Below are 24,237 nucleotides of genomic sequence, written 5' to 3'. Positions count from 1 at the left end.
AGTCTAATTATATCTAAAAGTCTTTCATTCTTTTAATTTTATTCAAAGAAGTATTTAAACATATAATGCTCCCTCTAACAGGTCAAATCTTCTGTTTTTTAAATCTAACTCTCTCTCTCTCTTTCTCTCTTTCTTTCTTTCTCTCTCTCTCTCTCTCTCTCTCTCTTTCTTTCTTTCTTTCTTTCTTTGCCAAGTCGCTTTCCAAGCCAGGGCAATCTTTTCTTTCTATTTTTGTAAAAATTGCTTGGCAAGGTAGGGTATTTTTTTGGGGGGGAAGGGGAATTCCGCCCATTTATATTCCTTAAGCAACTCCCGGTTCCTTTCTCCCTCCATTTCTCTTTTCATTTCCTGTCTCCCATGTTGTGATTTCCCTTAACAGCTCAATATTCTCTTTTTAAAAATCTTTTTCCTTCCTGTCAGATATATTTTGCAGACCTAGGGGGTAAAAGGTCTTTCGCAATTTCATTGTTATAGCTAAGTTTTGCAGTATTTTGTTGTATATAGTTGTTTATATTTCCCTTCTTTTCTTTCTTCCATCTCTAAATCCATTTCCTCTGTTTCGACTTCCGATTTCTGGATTATTTGTTCATATTTTGTAGTTATCTGGGAGCTTTCTAGTTGTAGATTTAATTTGGAGATTTGCTCATTTATATTGTTTATATTGTTTTTAGTCTCATTATAATTTCTTTTCATGTCCTCTTTGCATTCAACAATTGTTTGGTGAATTAATTGTAGCATAGAATATATTTCTTTCTGAAAGGTGTTTGTTTTTTCTTGAGGCATCATTCCTGAAGATTAGTTTTCTGGTCTTTATATGTACCTTTAATAATCCAATAGATTCCAAAGTATAGGTTCAGTTCTGAAAACAGTATTTTATAGTAATCCCTTGTCTCAAATATCCCAAAAATTGTCAATCAGGCAAGGTTGTAACCCACAATGTTTGAAGTGTTCAAAGTGTTCAACCTCTCTGAAAACAGCTCAAAAGTCTCTCTCAGCCAAGCATAGTCCAAGGTCAAATTTTTCTTTCTCTCCGACTAGCTCTTGAATTTAAAAGTTCAAGCTCGGTAGATATTTATAATCCAAAAAGGTCAGGATAATAAGTATGGCAAAATATTTTCCTTTATTACCAGCTGTTCTCCCAAGGTAGGAATCACCAAGCAAAGCAAAATATAGTGCTATATACAAACCCACCAATAGATGTCAATTCAAAGTCCATTTTCCACTCTTAAAACAAAAGATTTCTTATATTTTGCCTCAATGGATTTTTTTCCCCAAAGATAAAATCTTAACAGTTATCTCAGTTCTCAAATTTGTTGAAACTGTAGCTTCCACTTCAATATAGAATGTTTCTGTCCCCCATAAAATTAAAATGCACTTCTATTTATATTCAGAGGTTTTTAGCTTCTTGGGAGCCTTTCCCAGGAAATTCAATTCCAAATATGCTGTTTACGATGTATTAAGCAGTGCTTTTTTCTTCATCTTTTGTCAGCAACTAATGGCCGGCCACAGGTATGTAGCCAGTCTTTCCCCTGCCAGTTTGGAGGGCTTTCCTTGGATCGAACGGAAAAACTGCCATCTCTCTGGCACCCCTCCTCTTCATCGCCTCATTGGGGCGATTTTAGGCCCTTTTTAGGGCACCCAGCAGGGCGAAATTGGACATGGAAGGCAGACCCCTGCTTTCCTGTGTCCTGTTCCGCCGTGACACAAACCGGACTTGGTTTTCTAATGTGTATAATAAAAGTTCCGTATCTGCGAGTGTCTGTTATTGAAAACAAAACAGAGGTTTATTTCCAAATTGCCCTTGTAATTAAAACATAGACATTCATTTCCCCTTTGAATAAGATGCATTACTACCCAGGTATTGTAAATGTTCTAAATTTTGCACTAATTCCTACTGATGAAGATTTAAAGCATTTGTAATAGTACACTACGTTCTAAGCAATCATGATCCACACTACCAAAAAGGATCTTCAGTTATAATGAACATCTACAATATGTCAGTGAAATCCCATTCTTGTGTCATATTTCGTAAACTCTGTTGGTGGAGCCAAGCTTTTTCTTCAATTCTCCCATTCTGCAACATACTAAAATCCAAATAACGCATCAAGAATTCCTAAATTCTGCACACTTGTATAATTTCAACTTCACCCCCTTCTGGCACAATTGCAATATCTGTGTTTTCACTATATTCATCCAGGCAATTTCAATGTGTTATATTGTAAGATACGTTTGATACCATCTCATTCTCACCCTAAAAGAGCTGATGGCATTCTCATAGAAATTACACAGGATAGCGGGCATCCTTGTGTAAGTGTTGCAGAATATATTATATTCCTTTTATTTGGGAGGGAGAAAAAGTAAAAAATAAAAAGAAGACTGTAGTTATGTGCATTGGCAGCCTGGTGGGATAAAGTCTCTAAGGGTGGTAATATCCAACAGTTTAATGCAGCCATTTTCCTAGCAGGTATATGATTATTATGTATTTTATAAATATAAAAATCTATTTCTATAATATTTATATTAATATATAAGTGCTGGATATTTCTTCTAAGAACCTCAATTTTCAAGGTTGCAGAAACAAATATCAAAGAGAAAAATCTACTTACTTTAGAGTTTCAGCAAGAAAGAAGCTTTGTTGTACATCATCATATGTAGGAGCTGAGGAATAGACATCCTTGACCCCAGAAAATCCACCACTCACTCGGCAGTACTTATCAATGGCCTTAAGTAGAACAAACGGTTTATTAGCCAGCAATTCAAAATTGGATGTAGTATTATTCCCAAAATGTCTGTAGGTATTCCTTGACTGTTTAATGACAGTTCAAAGTTACAATGGCCTTGGAAAGGGTGACTTGCAACCCATCCTTGAAGTTATGGCCATTGCACCCCCACCCCCACAACCAGCTTGCATTTACAATGGTTGAAATGTGATCCCAATTAAAAGTTAAGTCAATTGGGAAAGCCAAATTTGCTTACCAATCTTGTGATTCACTCAACAATCAAACAATTCACTTAATGTTGGTGGTAAACAGTGCTTTTTTTGGTCATAGAAGGCACCGGAACAGAGTTCCAGCACCTTTTTCGAGTTTTAAAAGTAACTTTTGAAAATTTTATGTTTGGTCCACATGGACTTGAATCACTCTGTTGAGCGTAACAGGTCGGCAGCAAAATCATTAAAATGGTGCATGCGGGCTGCTTGTGTGTTTAGTCCGATGCATGCATACTTTGTCCGCGCTCGTTGTGATGGCGCTGCTCGGCTTGTGGCACTGCTCAGCGTGATTGGTTGTGTGGTCGTGCATTGAGTGTTTACTGCAGGCAGCGACCATTATGTTTCGTTACACAACTGACGTGTGTGGGTGTGTGTATAGTGATTGATTACATGCGAAAGGTAAATAATTTCTTTATTTTAAAAAATTGTTGGTGAATTGATGATCTTTTTTTAATTTTTGGTGTAAAAGTGTGACCCCAAATTTAAAAATGAAAAAAAAAATACTAATTACTTCACAACCACCGGTCCTGCTAAGAACTGAATATATAATATTTTTAATAAAAGATTAACAAGATGTGAGTTCTGGCACCTTTTTTCTTACAAAAAAAGCACTGGTGGTAAAAATGATCATAAAATTGGGTTCAGTCACATCATGACTTGTTTAACTATTGTATCACTTAAGCAACTAAAATTCATAAGTTGAGGACTACCTGTGTCTCTAAAGCAATAGCACCCTGGAACACAAGTATCAAATTTTGTACAGGGCTGTTTTTGTATTTTTAAGCAATAAATCTGGAAACAATACATTAAGTGTCTACCCTAAGAGATGAAAAAACATCTTGCTCTTAGAATTATTTTATCAGCATTTCAATTATGTTTGCATTTGATTGCTTCCACAGTACTGTTGAAAGATTCGTTATGTGAAGTATGTCTAAAAGGGGAACGATAATGCTCTGTCTACTTTATGCCACTATTTGAGATAAAAATAAAGAAGGTTCATTATATAGCAAACCTCACGAGCCAACAGCAAAACTGCCAATAACATTTAGCAATGAATTTCTCTGACTAGTTAGGGCAGTGGTTCTTAACCTGTGGGTCGGGACCCCATTTGGGGTCGAATGACCATTTCACGGGGGTCGCCAAACAAGGCTGTCCGCCATTTTTCCCCCTTTTCTTTGGCCACACCTCTGGCACCCGGTGATGTATAAGTGGTTGGGGGTCACCACAACATGGGGAACTGTATTATGGGGTCACGGCATTAGAAAGGTTGAGAACCACTGAGTTAGGGCAAACTGCAAACTTGATTTATAGGTTACATGCAAACAAGCCTGACTTCGGGGACTTAGCCAATATCAAAATTCCTACTTTATGGTGCCTCGGGAAAGCTGAGAATCACATAAGTGGTAATTCTCTATCTAATCTTAAATTTTAACTTCAACTGAATAGCATGACTGTATGTATTGGATTAATGACAACAATAAAGGCAAAATTAACAATCTCTGACTACACAGAAATAAATCATTTAAAGTATGTACAACTGTGTCTTAAATTTCTGCAGTTAACTGTGTGAAAAATAACTATAAAGTAGTCTTGTAATTTCTCCAGAAAAAGCATTCAAAAACAATAACACAACAAATGGCTTTTTTCCAGAATGGAGATACTTGTTGCATCAGCTGTCCTTCTCCCTTGTTCTTGCTCAGCAAGAATATAAGTATCCAAAAGTAAGATATGAGAAAAAATATTAAGAGCAGTATAGCTTAAGAATAAATGGAAACAGAATGACCCATTAGCTGGAAAGATGAAATAGATAACTATTCCTTTATAAAATGAGATCAGCAAAATTAATATTTCTATTTTCCTATATTTGTATATTTGATTCTTTATATTAGACAACTAATAACTCTAGAAATTAAATAAAATAGTTTTGACAATTTGTCTAATAACTCTCTGAAAACAGAACAGAACTGAGATTAAATATGGCATGTAGGGAGAAGCATGACGATTATAAAAATCTGAAAATGGACAAATCCAGCTATGAGCTATAGAGAAAAAAAATCCCCCAATGCATGCCCATGGAAGATAAATAATTCCCTGGAATGTTCCATTCCCAGCCTCTTTTTTCTTTTCCCTCTGGTGTGGTCCAGAGCAGAGCTATTGTAAAAGAGGTTGGAATTGGAAAAGAATCCAGGTATTTCGATTCCCACCATGGACAAATGGCTACAAAAGCTGATGGAATGACAGAGATGGCTAAACTGACTTCTGGATTTTGTGCCTGAGGTGGAAAAAAATGATTTTGGGTTTTACTGATTAGACTGATTTGTTGATATAGAAATGGCTAGTTCATACTATTATAGAAACGTAAAAAGTTGAGATTCGATGTTAATGCCTTATTCTACTGTAACAGAGGGAGTTGGAAGTCAACGCCTTTTTTTTCTCCCCCCTTTTCCACACTTCTCTTTTTCCCCTCTCCCTTGTTCCTTACTATTTGCTTTTGTATTTTCCTATTTTATGTTATAAATGAATTAAAAAAAAATTTAAAGAAAAAGAAAAAAAACCAGGTGTTGTGCCCTGCACATTTCTTTCCCTAACTTGATTATTTCATATTTTTCAAAATTTCTTGAAGCATTTCCTTTCCAAAGTTATTAGATTGAAAATTAACTGGAATTCAAAACAGCCCTTTTATAAACAGAGATGCTTCTTCAATAATAAGGAGAGGTCCAAAGTCCCTCTATTACAGTGTTTTTCAATCACGGCAACTTGAAGACATGTGGATTTCAACTCTCAGAATTTCCCAACCACCATGATCTATTAGAATGCATTCAGGTCATCTCAATATTCCTTTTTAGAAAGTTCCAAAATACACACAAACCCTTTTTCTACAAAGCAGCCTCTATTGGCACACTACTTCTTATTGTGAGGGAAATTTGATCCTGACTGTCCTTCTTGGAGCAGCCTTGAAAGAGACTCTTTTCTTCTGGTGCAGCTGCCAAGCTATATCCTGAACAAGGCTCCGTGAAAATATATATAATTTTTAATTAGATTTTCATTTCAATGCTCATTTTACAACTGAATGCATTATTGTAAGGCAAACTTTAAATCCTTTTTTAAAATCTAAATATAAGATAAAAACAATCTGTAGGCAATATTAGAAAATGGAAATCAGACGTCTTTTCCCCTTATTCTCAGTCATCAGAATTTATTAAGCCATTTTTCCTTAGGTCTCCACAAGCAAAGAAGGAACTATCTAGGAAAAAAACAATGAACATCCTGGTTTAAATGTCTTACTATGAACAATATGAAGGTTGGCAGGTAAACTCTGTGAGGTTTTTTTTAGAAGGCTAGTTAATAATTACCTGTGCTGCCTCCCAGCCCCACTGTCTGTACTTAGGATCATGTGTGAATCGCCACATATACCAGTATGTCTCAATCACCTCCGGTCTTAATATGTAGTATTTTTCATTTTGCCGCACTGCTACTGCTTCTACACCTCCATCAAATTTGAAAGCTTCAGGCCCGAGTTTTAAAGCTGCAAAAGAAAATGAAGAAAATTAATCCAGCATTCTATTATATAACTTCTAAGTTCAACAATGCCACTCTAAAAGAAACATTAACATATGTTTTTAATGATCCCAGATATAGTTGTGATGGTTCTTATGAATCTAGTCAGGTCTGTAAAAACTTGATAAAAATCTAAATTCATTTCAGAATTTTGAGTGTATGCATGGTTGTAGAATATTTAAGAAGTATTTAACTTACTCTAAGATTCATATCTTAAGGAATAACAAGTGAATAGAGAACTTGCTGCTGTTTTATATTCATATATTGCCTGTTTTCTGGCACTGTATATAAAAAAGTGATTATGTCTACAGAACTTCTATGGAGGAGTGAGGAACACATTGCTTATTCCCAAAATATATCAGTTTCACTATATGGCTCCTTTCAATCTTTGAAATTTGGGCCCACTAAGTAGAACCCTAGCTAGCCCCTTCTTCTCTCCTACTTAAAAAAGCAAAAACTTACCTTAGTTGTCTGGGTTGCAGAGGCCAACCTCACTTTTCTCACCTTCTCTGCACAGGATTTAACTGCTAAAGGAGATACTGCAACTTCTCCTATTTGAAATTTTGGGAAGTGAAATACAGGTTCCACTGGCTCTCTTTAGTACAATGGTTCTCAACCTTTTTAATGCCGTGACCCCCCCAACCAGTCGTAAGTCAAGGACTACTCAACCGGTCGTAAGTCGAGGACTACTCAACTGGTGCAGCACTGTTTGCAGAATGGGACTTTTGGCGGGCTCAGCAGGGCAGAGGCAGCCTGGACAATTCCTATTGGCTTTTGAAAGCTAATAGAATTAGACTCTATTCAAGAGAGTCTATTCTATTGGCTTTCAAAAGCTAATAGAATAAAAGGGAGTAGCACAGCTAAGGAAAAGGGGGGAAAAATGGCGAACTGTGTTGTTTGGCGACCCCCGTGAAAAGTTCGTTCGACCCCAAATGGGGTCCCGACCCACAGGTTGAGAACCACTGCTTTAGTAGCATATTTTCCTGGCAATCATGATTCAACTCTCACAAAGAGGTGTCACAGTATCAAAGCTAGCAACAATCTTTTCATCTTTGAAAGAGCTGGGCGTGGGTGGGAATGAGGGCAAGGGACAGGGAGCTAACTAGATCCTTACTGTCATACTGTTGGGGCCATGTTTACTATCTGATCCTAAAGTCAAGCTTTTGCTCCTGGTGAGGTTGTGGATTTAACAGCACATCCTGGGGGGGTCTGTTTTTTTATTGACAGTTACTGACACAGACAAGATAGTCAGAGTGAACCTGTTGGAAGAAAATACCCATGTGCCACCTTGGTCACCTCTCCTCCCCAATCATTCCACAGGCAAAACCACCTCAATTAATACAACTACACACGTTACGAACAAAGCCACTATTAGTATAAATATCACTACTCTCAGCATTCTGATTTCGTAGCTTACCTTTTGATTACTGTACTGCATATTATACTGTCAAAATAAACTTTGCCTCTGCTCCATGCAACTTGCCCTGTGTGTTCTTTAACATGACCCAGTATGGATTTGAACCCAGAACTTTCTTCAAACAAAATTTTCCCATTCCTTTTGAACTATGGTTTTTCTGCCTACCCAAATAATTTCTATAGGAAACAAAACACCTACACGAAATAATAATGTAACTCTGTCATGCATTTTTGATACAAGATGTAAGACACAACTTAACAACTTTTTTACTGTTACCTAAATTTACAAATTCATTCTATTTTCAGATGGAGCAGAAAAGTTCTATTAACTTTTTCATGGATAATTAAAGTTCATCTACCTATATTTATGTAAGATTTTTGTGCAAATAAATTTGTTAAATGTATATCAAACTATTTTTTGAAAAATATTGTATGTATCCCAATGCAAATAAAAATATTGTCAGCAAATTTATCGTATTTTATGTTACCTTCAGAAAATCTATCTTGCAAAAGACCCCCCCCCAAAGGGGGGGTGATGGTGTCTCTAGTGTTTAAAGAAATTGCTTGGCCACAGAGTATGAGTTTGCTACTAAATTGTGTAAAATGTTATTTCATTGCAAAGCCTGTATGTTAGACTATTGCAGTAAGCATATAGATTACTAAGATTTACACTCTGCTTTTGTGAAGCTGTGGGAAACAGGCAGAAGAGGAGTTCAGTAAATGCAAGAAGAGGCAGTATGACCAAGGAAATGATTTGAAACTAACAGGAAGGAATTTCCTACTATTCTGGCTTCTCCTATTACAGGAATTTTTTTTATATACAAATTTTTATTAATTTTTTTTTCATCAACATATGTTAATTTTTCCAATCAACAAGTTGTCTGGAGTTTGCTATGCTAATACGTGTCCAATTCCTAATCCTTCATTCTCTTCTTTAACCAAGAATAAAATAAATTCCAAATTTGATAGTAGTCTGTATCTTCTTTATCTTTCAACCTCATAGTTAATCTGTCCATCTCTGCACATTCCAATATTTTCCTGATTATTTCTTTCTCTGATGGCATTCCTTCATTCTTCCAGTATTGTGCAAAAATTATTCTCGCTGCTGTAGTGATGTGTAAAATTAAATATAGTTTCTGCTTATTAGTCTTTTCAGGCATAATGCCTAGTAAAAAAAATTCAGGTTTAAAATCCACTTGTTCGCCCAATATTTTTTCTAACCACATATATATATTTTTCCAATAGGCCTTTGCCTTATCACATGTCCACCAAATGTGGTAATACGTACCTATGTTATGTTTACATTTCCAACATCTATCTGACATATTTTTAAACATTTTTGCTAATCTTGCTGGTGGAAGGTGCCATCTATAAAACATTTTATACAGATTTTCTTTGTATGAAGTTGACATTGTTAATTTATACTTTCTCTCCCATAACATTTGCCATTTTTCTAATTCTATATTATAACCAAAAAAATTTGCCCATCTTATCATTGTTTCTTTCACTTGTTCACTTTCCATATCTAAAATTAACAAAAAGTTATACATTTTCTTAATTAATTTCTCATCTGAAGTTAACAAAATCTTATCAAACACAGTTTGATCCTTGTAAAATCCATACATTTTTACATCTTTTTCATATCTACTTTGTATCTGTAAATGTGCCCACCAGGACAGGTTAATTCTCTGATTTTCCAATTCTTGTTTAGATTTTAATTTCCCATCAATATCTAAAATATCTTTGTATGTCCATATTTTTTCAAAGTCTACCAGATTCGGATGTATAAATGCCTCCATCGTTGATAACCACCCTGGAATTTTTGAATATATTTTAGCTTTAATTTTTTCCCATACTGTCAACAAGGCATTTCTTATAAAATGATTTTGAAAGTACTTATGGACTCTGTTTTTCCCGTACCATAAGAAAGCGTGCCACCCCAATTGTAAATCATGTCCCTCTAAATCAGTGGTTCTCAAATAGTGGGGCAGGCCCCCCAGGGGGGATGCGAGGCTCCGTAAAGGGGGGCTCGTTTGACCTCGGCAAATACTGTCATATTGGACGCACGTGACATACGCAAAGGACCCGATTGGATAGACAGTCATGCGGGGGGGGGGCGAAATGTTTTCTTCTTCCTAGGGGGGCATGACAGAAAATAATTGAGAACCACTGCTCTAAATACAATAACCTTTTATTTCTGAGTGTTATCCATTCTTTCACCCATGTTAACACAGATGCTTGATAATACAATGTCCATTCCAGCAACTCAAAACCTCCATTTTCCTTAGCATCTTGTAATGTTTTCATCTTAATTCTAGCTTTTTCCCCCTGCCAAATAAAGTTCAAAACCAACGAATTTAAATCTTGAAAGAATTTTCTCTCAAGTTTTATCGGAATCGTTTGAAATAGAAATAAAATCTTCGGCAACACATTCATTTTTACTGTAGCAATTCTTCCTAATATTGACAGCTGGAGATTTTTCCATCTTTGCTTCAATAATTTTATATAATTGTCTTCTTTTATTGACGAACCCTTAGCCGAAAGATGAATATCTAAATATTTAATTTTTTTCACTATTTGTACCTCTGTTTTCTCTAATATTTGCCTTTTTTGTTTATCTGTGAGGTTCTTTACTATTACTTTAGTTTTTTTCTTTCTTTATTTTTAATCCTGCCATTTCTCCATATTCTTCTATCTTTCCCCATAGTTTAGGAATCATCTCTAAAGGTTCTTCCAAGATAAACACTAGATCATCAGCAAATACTTGTAACTTATATGTTTCATCTTTTATTTTCAATCCTTTAATTTCTGTATCTTGTCTTATCCTTCTATTTAGTACTTCCAAAGTAAAGATAAATAATAATGGAGATAATGGATACCCTTGTCTCGTGCCTTTTCTTATCTCAAAGCTCTCAGTATAATCTCCATTCACTATCACTTTTGCTGTCTGGTTACTATATATTGTTTTTATCATATTTGTAAAGTTCTTTCCAAAATCCATTATTTGTAATTGTTGAACCATAAATTTCCAGGAAACATTATCAAACGCTTTTTGGGCGTCTAAAAACACTAATGCTAATTGTTTCCCTGGGTGTAATTCATAATATTCTAATACGTCCATTATCACCCTTAAATTATTTTTAATTTGTCTCTTTGGTAAAAAGCCATTTTGATCTGGATGTATAAACTCAACTAAGTATCTTTTCAGTCTCTCTGCCATTACTGAAGTAAAAATTTTGTAATCCACATTGAGTAATGAAATCGGTCTATAGTTCTTAATATACATCAAGTCTGAATCTTCTTTTGGTATCAAAGTAATATTTGCTTCTATCCATGTATTTGGAAGTTTGGCCTCTAGCAATAATCCATTATAAATATCTTTCAGCGGTTCACTTGTAGATTTTTATAAAGTTCCGCCGGTAGCCCATCTGGGCCTGGTGTTTTCCCGTTCTTTTGTCGTTTTATAGCCTCTAATATCTCCATCATTGTTATTCTTTCTTCTAACATAGTTTTGAATGTCTCTGGAATCTTTGGCAATTTACTTTCTTATAAATATTGAGCAATTCTCTCTTTTGCAGCCTCCTCTTTGCCATACAATTCCTTATAATATTTCTTGATTATCTTTTTTATTTCTTCCTTTTTAAATTGTAAACAACCTTTCCCATCTACTAAGTTATGTATTATTTTCTTCTCTTTCTGTTTTTTGAGCTTATAGGCTAGCCATCTTCCTGGCTTGTTGGCATTTTCAAAGAAATTTTGTTTTGCTCTCTTTATTTGTTCCGCCAATTTTTCTGAGTCCAACAAATTCAGCTTATGTTTTATTATTTCCATTTCTCTTTTCAAAATCTTTTCCTGTGGGTTTTGTTGTAATTCTGTCTCTAACTTTCTAAATTCTTCTTTTAATAATAAATATTGCTGTCTTCTCTGTTTGTTTTTCTTTGCCATATACGTTATAGCTATGCCTCTAAAATACGCTTTAGCTGTATCCCATACGTTTTGTAGTGATGTGTCTTTTTATTTTCTTTAAAGAAATCCATTTCTCTTTTGGCCAAGTCTATGAATTCTTTATCTTTTAGTATAGATTGATTTAAAATCCATCTTGGTTTTTTTTTTAAAATTCCTTTCCATGTCGCTTTTAAAGGGTTATGATCTGCTCATGTGCCTATTTCTATCTCAATTTCCTGTATATCCATCTTTAATTCAGGAGTCATCCAAATCATGTCAATTCTTGACCAAGATTTATGACTATTTGAGTAAAAGGTATATTGTCGATTTTGAGGACTGATTTCTCTGCAGACATCTTGAATTCCAATTTCTTCTGCCATATCAAAGAATGTCTTGGGTAATCTTCTTACGGGTTTTTCTGTTTTGCTACTTTTGTAATCCTATGTTCCATCTACTATCGCATTAAAGTCTCCTATTAAACAAATATTTTGGTATTCCATTTCTATTAATTTCCTGTGTAATCTTTGATAAAATTGTTCTTGACTATCATTTGGAGCATAAATTGCCACGAACAATATTTGTTTTTGATGCAAATATATTTCAACCATTACAATTCTTTCTTCTTCATCTGAATATATTAATTTAGAGTCTATTATATCTTTAACGTTTATCGCTACCCCTCGTTTCTTTTGTTGTGCTGATGTATAATAAAGCTTCCCCATTTTTGGGTATTCCAAAAATTACTAATGTTGTTTTTTTTATATGTGTCTCTTGTAAACAGATTATATCTATATTTAATTTCTGAAGTTTCCTAAAAATTTTATTTCTTTTTTATTGGGGAATTTAGTCCATTTACGTTTACCGAAAAATCTCATTCTTTTTCTCCATTTCCTCTTTCATTACTTGTATTTTGGCCTAGTCGATCTTGTAGTCGATCTTGTAGTTCTCTGGCAGTTCCCTCTCCTTCACCTATTTGTTCACTTTTCTCTTGCTGCTGTTCTGCTTGTGCCATTGCTCCTTGGGCCATCTCTCCCGTCTGCTTATCCTCTTCTTGTTGCTGCAATCCTTCATCCAAAATTACTCTATTTCTTACTTCAAAGTCCTCTGCTTTCCAAATTGAGTCCAGTTGATATCTTGTATTGTTCCAGTTTATTAAAATGCCTTCTGACATTAGCCATCTGAAATTTATGCCTTTGGCAATCAATTTTGTAGTTAGAAAATGGTAGTGTCTCCGGGTATCCCTCACTCTCCTGGGTATCTGTTTTAGGACCACAATTTCTTTATTTTTATATTGTAAGGGTTCCTCTCTCACTTTTCTCAGTACTTCATCTCTTGTTGATTCTTCATGAACCTCACATGCACTTTTCTTGGAAATCTGTTTCTTCTTGCATAGCTTGAACTCATATGAAAAATTTGATCGGTCTCATTCTGAATGTTTACTCGGTCTGCATTTAAAAGTTCTACCAAAGGCTCAATAATCGCCGTTTCTATATTTTCTTCACTGTCTTCAGGAATATTTTGAAACCTCAAGTAATGTTCCACTTCTCTCATTTCTACCATTGCCATAGCCCGTTCTAGCTCTTGATTTGTTTATTCCAGTCCTTCATTCTTTTGCAGTAACATTTCCACCTTTTTGTCAATGTCTTGAGTTTTATTTTCCACTTCCTGGATTTTCTGTTCATTTTTTATAACCTTTTGATTTTTGAGCTTCAAATTGTGCCTTTATATCCGTAATTTCTTTGCTTACTTTCTTCAGTTTACTTTGCGTTTCCTCATGGTTTTTCTGCAAAATTTGTTGAATTAATTTTAAAGAGGCCTGTGTTTCTTCTTGGGTCGTACTTGCTTTTTCACACTGTAGCAATGTGCTGACAGAACTCTGGGTTGTTGGGCTGGCTTGTCCGACAGAGGGCGCTGAAGAGGTTTTCTTTGCAAGACTGGAAATATAAGATGTATTCATTTTATTGCTCACAGTCTTAAACTTATATCCAAAGCGTAATCAGGAATCAGCTGTTGTGAGGCAAAACTACCTCCTCCAGTCTCTTCTTGGATTTAAAATGTTCTCCTTTTCTTTTCCCCGAATAGTATCTATTTAGTCTTTAGCCAATGTCACCAAGTATAGCTATAAACAGTCTTTCATTTATTATCTCAGACCAAGATTTTGTTTTACTCAAGCTTTTCAAGGTCACTGTGTTTTTAATTCTTTAATTCTTATTTTAATTCTTATTTTTCGCCAGTAGATGTCCTCATTGGCTTATTTATAAACTCTCCACACTCCAGTAGTCCGGGTAATTTGTTATTCATTTAACATTTCCCCTTAATGTTAAATTGCCGCTCCAAAAGTCTCTCTGGGGGTCTTTACTCTTTCAAGTTCTCCCTTTCAGGGTCTCAATATTTTCAAGCACAAGGAGAAGGAAAAGATTTCAGCTCACCCAGACATAACTTGTTGTTGGAGATCAGCTGTTTTTCATAGCTTCCCTTCCGGCTGCAGACAATTTGGGCTGCCTCAGCTCTCCTGGCAACCTTTCTTTCGCCCCTTTAGAGGAGGCATTCAATACGCTTAGATTGATCGCCACCAAATCCAAGCTCCTGAAAGATCCCTCTTTCTTCGTTGCCCCTCCAGGGCAATTTTCCGTCCCTTTAAGAGACGCTAGGCAAAGCGAAACCGGACTGAGAGGCTGGAGACCCAGCCTCCTATGGCCGTCTCATTCCCTCACCGGAAGTACTTTCACTCCTATTACAGGAAATTATTGCTGGCTATTCTCAAAGCATCTGTTAGCTTTCTTACAGTTAGTTGAAAAGAGAAATGGTGCATGTTTTATGAGGGGTTGTGGGAGATGACAGTATATTCAATACATCCAGCAGCATGTTCCTTATTTAAACAAAAATACCTGACTGAGGAGCTGAAACCTCCTCTTCAAAGCATTCTGCTTCAATTGTACCTTATTGCAACTGCAAAGGCAAGTCTCAAGAAAGCACATTCAAAACCTAAGATAGGCAAGGATACTTACTTGTCCTGTCATAGGATTCATGGCATGTATGTGCAATTTCTGCTCCAAGTTGTAGGTAATGTCCAGCCTTCTCATCTCGGGAACCATCAGCTCCAAGGGCAAACATTCCCCCAGCAAAGCACGTGAGATGGCCCATCTTTCTCTCAAGGTGCCCATTTTTCCATTCCCCAATAAAAGTTAGGCCTCCACTAGACTTTCTGACAAGATGCTTCTCTATGGCCTGCAGTGGAAATACACAAGTTTAATTACCATGACAGGTCAAAAATCTTTTCATTCCCTCTTAATATTCTTCCTCCAAGACACCAGATCTCATAAAGTTACAGAACAGGGCAAGAACTATATAGTTACTCTATTTCCCCTCTCTCCATTGAAAGAGAAGTGGGGAAAGAAAAAAAAACTGTAATACTCTTTCACAGCAGAGTTAAGCACTGAGCTCCTTTTATACTTTCCACATGGATGACCACTACTTAGGAAGTGTCATCCTCATTCCTGTACTCCTCACTACACTTCTTCTATTAATGACATTTTTTGAAGCAAGTGTGTGGGTCCTGTGTGTTTAAGGTCAATTGGAACAATTTTGGAAACAACTTTTCTTCATGTCAGTTAATAACTAAGACATGGCAACAGACTGAACAGTTCACTTAGACTGGGCAGTTCATACCTTGGCCTAATTTTCCTACTTCTCTGAATATTTGTTTTACTAAAGACAGACTTTTGGATTCTTATGCAATTAAAATGAATTGTTGAGCAGTTGTGGAGCTTGAAGTTAGAACCTCAGTTGCATTATAGCACTTTATAGCACTATAATGCCATAGCATTATGCTATAGCATTATAGCATGGCCAGAGAGAAATCTGAAGTTGCTTCCATTTTTTCCTCAAATTTCTGCAAAGGCATGTGTTTTTGCAACAATTTAGTAAGACATTGTTAATAATTGCACAAATTACTATCAAACTGTCTTTTCTTCCTTGGCTATGACCAAACATTCCATAAAATAACACTGTTTTATATTAGTTCCCTGAGCAGGTGAGAAGGGAAAGCAAACAAGAGTTTTGTGAATTACACAAAGAAACAAACTCAAAAAGTACCTCCCCTTGACTGAAAAGGTCAAGGATAGAGATCAATTTTGTGGGGTTTTTTTTTACTGTTTGTTGGAAGGTAAGAACCTCCATGACATCTCTGCTAGCCAAGCCAGACATCAATCTCAACCATTCCTGATCCACCAGCAACCTTAAAATAAAGATACAAAGCAGCCACTTAAACTTTTCCAGCAGTACTGACACTTGGGCTGCAATTGATTAAGCATGTCCCTTCAGAAAATCATAGGCAAAACACTCATGAAACAAAATCCCCTCAAGGTAAGAGAAATCTTTTGTCACAACATACTTCTTGGGCACTAGACTCCTCATTCAAAACTCCAATGCCAAACCCCTCATAAAATTCCACACTTAAGAAAAGTTTTATACATCTAAAATGTACATATAGGCGAAAAACTTTCCTCTCTAGAGCACGAACACCTCATTTTGCACATCTAATGCACAATCAAAGTCATTACTATAAATACTACTACTGTCTATGTTCTGATATTTTGGCCACCTTCATCAACTGAATTGTGCATTTACTTTGCTATCAAATAAACTCTACCTCCACTTCAAGCAGGCATCCTGTGCTCATTTCCATGGCCATGGAACAGAGCAGATTTTCTTCTAACACGTTCATCTCAGCAACATGGTAATCATCTAAATAGTTCTTTTAATTTGGATGGGGAACCGTCATATCTTCGTTTTCTCCCTAAAGATTACAGGGATATGGGTGGAAATGAAGACCAACTGCCTTCTTGGAAGATAAAGGAGATACAAACCCAATGTTCTTAATTATGGAAGATATGGAATTCTCAGAATGGATTCATGTATGAGGACAGTAAATAGAACTAAAAAGTTTCTCAGAAGGTAAAAGAAAGTCAGAGAGCAAGTGATTTCTATAGGCAATCTTTCCTTTGCCTGAGCCTCCCCACATCAAACCCAGAGCAGAGAGACTGGAGAGGAAGAGATTTCAAGGAAGTTTGGTCTTCTACACATCAAAAGCAATGAAATCACAATAGCTGTGGGAAAGGATCAGGCAAAAGAGAGACTGCCTACAGTTATTCTCAGCATTCTCTCGCATTACATGTGATTGATATGCATACGCACACTGGGTTCTAGGAATTTTAGCATGAGTCCAGGTAAGAATGTTCAGGTAAAACTACAAGGAAGGAAAAGCAATAATGCTTTTATTGTGGGAGTAAATTATAGACTGTGAGGCCAGGCAGAGATCTAGAAAACTTTCAGGGATAAGAGCTACAGTAATGATAGAAATCTTCCATTGCCTGGACATCTGTTAGATGGACAGCCAAGATAGTAAGGTCCCAAACATTCCTCAGTAATCTTGCTGCCTACCTGTTTCGTAAGATGAAAGAAAAAACCCCCAAAGAATGGCTCTCTAGAGCTGATCTTAACAGGGAAGAGCGAGCTGGTTGAACAGGTAAATGTAGTGAGACTATGGGAAGTAATAATCACATTATATTGTAGTTCAAGATACTGCAAAAAGGGTTTTGACTAAGAGTTAAAACTGATAAGTAGAGAAAACAATGATCAAGGAGGTTTATCAGCTAAAGCTCTCACACCCTCTATCGATAAAGAAAAACAAATTTTCTCAGTGATATACACAAACATGCTCTGATTTTAATATCTTGCTTTCAAGAAGAAAAATTACTAGTTAGAGGATAAATAATGTTGTTACTTTAAAAAAGTATATTACGAAAAAGAAAAAAATAAATACGATTGTAAGGATGATAGAAACAACTATATGGGAGTCAACTAAAGTTTATATAATAGGAGTCTTAATAAGGCTTGCAGCATACCAGAAACAAAAATAGTAGATTAAAATCACAATTAAAAAAGAAAAGAAAGAAATTTGAACAGCTTCATAAAACCAAACCAGATCAATAAACACTGGAAGTATTAAATAAATTGAAACAACATTTAGATTTTTTGGAAACAGAAGAACTCCAAAAGAAGACAAAGTGTACCAAATGAAAGTACACCAGAGAAGTATATCAAATTTATTTCTGGTCAGAAATAATTTTTTTTTATTATTTGATTTTTACTATTTTTCCTCCTTTTCTTTGTTATATTAGTGAAAGGATTTAAGATGGCGTTTTGAAAGTGTCGGAGTTTTTTTTTCCTTTCCCTTTTGTTTTACTTTCCCTTTTTAAGGACTGGCTTTTGCTTTTGCTTTTGGCTTAGAATTTTTTCTTTTGAATTGTTTGCTCTTTTATCTTTTATTCTTTGGATTTTCTCTGGATTTTCAAGGACTATAGTTTGTCTCTTTTTAAATTCTTTTTCTTTTTCTTTCCTCCTCCCTTCTTGTGTGGAGGGGAAAGGGAAGTGAGAACTGCGCTTTTTAAAATGGCTTCAAAGAGACAGCAGCCTGCTTCAATACCTAAGGTTGTTTCTTCTCCTATAACTTCCACTGCACAATTACAACAACAATCTAAACATGTACCACCGGCTCAGCCACCACCCTCCCCCCCTCTGCCTGGACTTTCAGCACAAGAGGTCAGAGGCATAATGGGAGAGATTGTAGTTCAAATGAGAGAGGAAATGAAGCAATTTGCCTCACAGATTAAATCAGAAATTAAATCTGATCTTAAAGAAGAGATAACGGGGATAAAGACTAAATTGCAAGAAAATAATAATGATTTACGACAAGATATACTTGCAGCAGTTTCAGGCTTGGCTACTGTGGTGGTTAAGCTCGATGCAAGGCTTGAGGAAGTGGAAAACAAAGTTGATTCCTTTGATGATAAAATTCAAGATGTGGAAAGGAAGGTGGAGTCCTCACAAGAAGATATTTTGATGTTTCAGTACAGACAGATGGAGTATGCCCTGAGGATTAGAGGCCTCAAGGAAGATATGAATCAAGATTTGGTGGAGGTGGTCCTTACTGATCTGGCAGTGGCCTTGGATATGGATAAAGGAGAATTACATAGAGAAGTGGAAAAAATTTATAGACTTAACTCCTGGATTGCTAAGCAGAAGAATTTGCCTAGAGATGTGGTGATTTATTTTACAAAGAAGTCCCTGCGGAATGAGATTATACAAGCCTTTTACAACAAAAGATTTCAGATTGCTGCCCAAGATGTTATCATTCTAAAGGAAATCCCATCCAAAATTTTAAGAAGCAGGAAAGACTTCGCTTTTTTAACCAATGAGCTCAAAGCTAGATTGATGCCATTTAGATGGGAAATTCCGATGGGTATTGTTTTGAGCCATGCGGGGACACGCTACAGATTGAATACAGTTGACAAAGCTAGAGAGTTTTATACTTCGGTCCTGGGTGCAGGCTCAACTCCATCTGGTCAGAAATCTCCGAGTGGCAAGGAAGTCGAGCAGCAATCTGAGGCATTAGGTTTGGTTTCCGCTGGGATGATACAAGCTGAAAGGCAACGCCAGATGGAGGTTAAAGAGCAGAGGATGACTCGTGCAGCTTATAAGCGTAAAGAGAAGGAGCAACGTAAAAAAGAGCCTAAAGAGAATTCTTCTGGAAGTGCATCACCGCCGGTGGGAGGAGCAAGACCCAAGAGTTATGCAACACATGCAGCTCTTTCAGATTTTGATGGTGTCTTCTCCAGGCTGCGTGCCAAGGGAGATGGCAAAGTTTTTGACCTGGAATGTTAATGGATTGAATTCTCCTCAGAAACGGAAATTTTTTTTTTATTATTTGAAGCAACATACCAATGATGTTATTTGCTTACAGGAAACTCATATTTTACTTAAAGATCAGAAATATTTAGTCAATGCTCGTTTGGGATCTCATTTTATATCTTCTGCTCCTGGGAAGAAAGGGGGAGTTGTTATATATGTTAAACAAAACCTACCAGCTTGTCTGGTAGAATCAGATCCCCAGGGGAGATATGTGATGATTGAACTTGGAATATATGGTAAGAAAGTACTTATAGTGGGACTTTATGCTCCAAATCAACAACAGGAACAATTTTATAAGCAGTTACATCAAAAAATAACATTGCTTGACTATAGATCAGTGGTATTAAAGGGTGATTGGAATGGTGTCTTAGATATACAAATGGACAAGAAAGGTTCCTCTCCTTTTCTTAAACAAGCAAGGTTACCTAAAGCTTTTTTTGATATGAAGGAAGACTGGGAATTAAGGGATTATTGGCGGGAATGTAATCAAGAGGAGAGAGATTTCACTTTTTTTTCTGATAGACACCAATCTTTTTCAAGAATTGACTTTTTTTTTATTACCACGGATTTGTATAATAAAGTAAAGAATGTAAAGATTTTTCCTAGATCACTGACGGATCATAGCCCAGTTTGGATGGAGCTGACTCAAGAGAAAGAGGAAAGGAGATCCTGGAGAGTTAATGAAAATTTATTCAGACAAGAGAAGAATGTTCAAAAGTTAAAGGAGTGTTTAAAGGACTATTTTGCTTTGAACATGTATAAGGGGACTTCAATGTCAATGGTATGGGATGCAGGTAAAGCATTTATGCGTGGTGTTTTGATAAAAATGAATAATTGTCATAAGCGGAAGCAGATTCAGAAACGTAGAGAACTTGAAGATGAAATTAAATCAAAAGAAAGGGCCTTGATTCTAAATCCTTCTGATGAAAGTATTAAAGAATCTGTAAAGTTATTAAGGTCACAATTTAATATGTTGATAGCAGATCAAGCGGCAACCAATTTATTGTTTATGAAACAAAATACATTTTGTAATGCTAATAAGCCTGGGAGATGGTTGGCTTATCAATTAAGAAAGAAACAGAGACAGAGAATAATAGAGAAAATAAATTACAAGGGTAAATTAGTTTCTCAGAAGGAATTGATTAAAAAATCTTTTTTGGATTATTATCAAAAGTTATACAAGTCTACTAATGTGCAACTGCTAGATATAAATAAATATTTAGCTGAGGCAAGTTTTCCTAAATTGACTGAGGATCAGAAATATGAAATTAATGGCTTAATTACTAAGGAGGAAATTGCCTCAGCAATTCAACAATTGAAACTAGGGAAAGCACCGGGTACGGATGGGTTAACAGCTGTTTATTATAAAGCTTTAATGGAGGAGATGATCCAACCATTAAATGATCTTTTTAATGGTATCTTACAGGGTTTAGAGATTCCTCCTTCATGGCGTAGTGCTTTTATATCATTGATTCCAAAGGAGGATCAAGATCTTACTTTACCAAAAAATTATAGGCCTATATCTCTTTTAAATGTGGATTATAAGATATTTGTAAAAATTTTGGTAAATAGGCTTATGAGGGTGGTGCATCATCTTGTGCATAAAGATCAATCAGGGTTTATAACAGGAAGGTATATGAAAAATAATGTTAGACAAATTATTAATCTATTAGAATATTTAGACAAGAACAACCAAGTTCCTGCAGGGCTCATATTTTTAGATGCTGAAAAAGCATTTGATCAATTGAATTGGCATTTTATGCTAAGAGTAATGGAAGAAATGAATTTTGGCGAAAAGATATTACAAGCTCTTACGGTAATATATCAAAAACAAATGGCACAACTTATTGTTAATGGAGGTTTGTCGGAGGTTTTTACAATAGAGAAAGGTACTAGACAGGGGTGTCCTTTATCGCCATTGTTGTTTGTTTTAACACTGGAAATATTATTGATCAAAATTCGAGAGTCTCAGGAAATTAAAGGAATAGAAGTTAACAAAAAAGAATATAAGTTGAGAGCTTTTGCGGATGACTTGGTTGTTACTTTGTCGCAACCTGATTATTCTGCAGTAAACTTATTACAGTTGATTCATCATTATGGTTTGGTTTCGGGTTTCAAGATTAATGTAAATAAGACTAAAATCTTACCTAAAAATATGTCTAGTCAGGAGAAGCAGATTTTGGCTAACTTGACGGGTTTTGAGATTGTTAATAAGGTAAAATATTTGGGGGTGATGTTGTCTGTTTCTAATGTAAAATTATTTAAAAATAATTATGAAAGGTTGTGGGTCAGGGTACAGAAGGACTTGAAGAATTGGGAGAAGTTGCAATTATCCCTCATGGGAAGAATTGCAGTGATAAAAATGAATATTCTACCCAAGTTTCTTTTTTTGTTTCAAATGTTACCGATTTTGAAAAATGAGATTAATTTAAGTGAGTGGCAGAAGGGTCTTAATAAATTTATTTGGGCAGGGAAAAAGCCAAGGGTTAAGTTTAAAATTATGCAAGACTTCCGTGAGAGGGGTGGACTTAAGGTACCAAATTTGAAATTATATTACGATGCGGTGGTCTTAACACTAATCAGTGATTGGGTAAATTTGACAAATCCTGAGATACTTCATTTAGAGGGATGGGATTTACTTTATGGGTGGCATGCCTATTTAATATTTAATAAAAAAATGGACTGGGTCTTTAAATCTCATATTTTAAGAATTTCTTTACTTAGGATTTGGAGAAAATATTATAAAAGTGATTTTAAAGTTCCATTATGGGCTATACCTTGGCATGCGATAGAAGGAATAAAAAGAGGAGTAAAAATGGACATGGTGTCTTATAGTCAGTTACTTAGATGGGATGGGCAAAACTGGCAGTTAAGATTACGGGAAGATTTAGCGCAAGAAAATATTATTTATTCTTGGTTTCAATATAGGCAACTAGTAGATAAATGGAAGGTGGATTGTAAATTGGGTTTTCTTAGAGAAGATGGAAATCTTATTAAGCAAGTCAAGGATCAAAGACAAACCCATATCAAGAGAATTTATGGGGTATTAGTTGAAATGGACTCAGAAACGGAATTAATTAAAGATTGTATGATTAGATGGGCGCAGAATTTTGGTGTCCCAGTCTCATTGGACATTTGGGAAACCATTTGGGTGAGAAATGTCAAATTTACACAAGCACAGAACCTTAGGGAGAATTTTTATAAAATGTTTTATAGATGGCACCTTGATCCACAAAAAATGTCTCTTATGTACCCTGACGTGCAACCCAAATGTTGGAGATGTGGTTATAAGGATGCTTCCTATTATCATATTTGGTGGTCATGCAGAGAGATAAAAGCATTTTGGATCAAAATATGGTGGAATATCCAGAGAATTTTTAGAAGGAGGGTAAAATTTACTCCGCAATTATTTTTGTTAGGCATTGTTACAGATTGTGATACAAAGGAGGTTGTATTGATGTTAAATTTGATTACAGCCGCTAGGCTGTTAGTAGGACAATATTGGAAGAAGGAATCTTTGCCTACATTGCAGGAATGGTTTCTTAAAGTAGCTTATCTGGCGGAAATGGCAAAGATTTCGGCTTTCTTAAAGCAACAAACGCAAGAGAAGTTCCTTGCTGTTTGGGACAAATGGATAAAATTTATACAATTTAGATTGGGTATACAAAAATATCACATAGCTTTTTTATAAGTTTTATTTTTATATATATATATAGATATTTTTTTTAATATATATATAAATATAAATTTTTTAATTTAATTTTTTATTTTTATTTCTTAATTTTTAATTAAGCCTATATTCTGCTCTGGGAAGCTCAGGGGGGGAAGGGAGGGTTTTTGTGAGGGGTGGGGGATGGGGGGGTTTATATATATGTAATGTTTAGTTTCTTTTTTGTATATGTTGCTTTTTGTTTTGTATTGTTTTTGTCTTTTTGTAAAATTTATAAAACTTTTAATAAAAAAAAAATTAGGAAAGAGAAAGAAAAAAGGGTGATAACAGCAATAAAAATAATAAACTATTAGATATAAGGTCAGAAATAACAGAAGAACTTACAAATGTTAAGAACAAAAGTAATTTAGAAGTATATATACTGAAAATTCAGATCTTAAAACTTTACTTAAAAATGAGAATTTTTAAGCAAATTACTAACAATTCAAGATATGAAAAAACAATAAAAAATTAAAATGAATAAAGCTCTGTATGATAAAAAGCTAAAAAACTAGCAGAACCACTGCTAAAAGCAATGAATGAAATTCAAATAACAAAAACAATTCCCAAAACCTGGGAATAATTAAAAGAAATCTCAGTACTGTAATATAGACCAATTTCTTTACTACTGCAAATTCAGTTAACTACTCCACTAGCTGAACATATGAGGAAGTACATTTGATAAATTACTCATATAGATTTCATTTCAAAATGAGAAAAAAGGTAGTAGCAGATTTATTATAAAAATACTATAATTTATCAAAATTAAGAAAAAATATCACTAATATTTTTAATGTGGAAAAAGTCTTTGAATTTGAAATGGACTTTTTTTTAATAAAATGTCTTAAACAAAATGAATTCCAGAGAA

The 24,237-nt window shown here is 35.1% G+C and overlaps 1 protein-coding gene across 3 annotated transcripts in view; it reads right to left on the bottom strand.

Annotated features, from left to right (window-relative positions):
* Positions 1-24,237, bottom strand: part of MAN1A2 (mannosidase alpha class 1A member 2) — a 98,016-nt gene that overhangs the window by 4,213 nt on the left and 69,566 nt on the right. For 2 of the 3 annotated variants that reach the window (XM_039338802.1, XM_039338804.1), the window contains 3 exons: positions 14,917-15,136; positions 6,343-6,515; positions 2,607-2,722 (listed from right to left, as the gene is read on the bottom strand). In XM_039338802.1, the coding sequence (XP_039194736.1) occupies positions 2,607-2,722; positions 6,343-6,515; positions 14,917-15,136 (509 nt within the window). Of the gene's footprint in view, positions 1-2,606; positions 2,723-6,342; positions 6,516-12,726; positions 13,843-14,916; positions 15,137-24,237 lie in introns of those variants that run through there. The other variant, XM_039338803.1, reaches the window with a different exon arrangement.

Source organism: Crotalus tigris, unplaced genomic scaffold (assembly GCF_016545835.1).
Source record: "Crotalus tigris isolate CLP2741 ecotype Arizona unplaced genomic scaffold, ASM1654583v1 scf7180000017716.2861928, whole genome shotgun sequence".
Taxonomy (NCBI): domain Eukaryota; kingdom Metazoa; phylum Chordata; class Lepidosauria; order Squamata; family Viperidae; genus Crotalus; species Crotalus tigris.
This window is presented reverse-complemented; position numbering and strand designations above follow the sequence as displayed.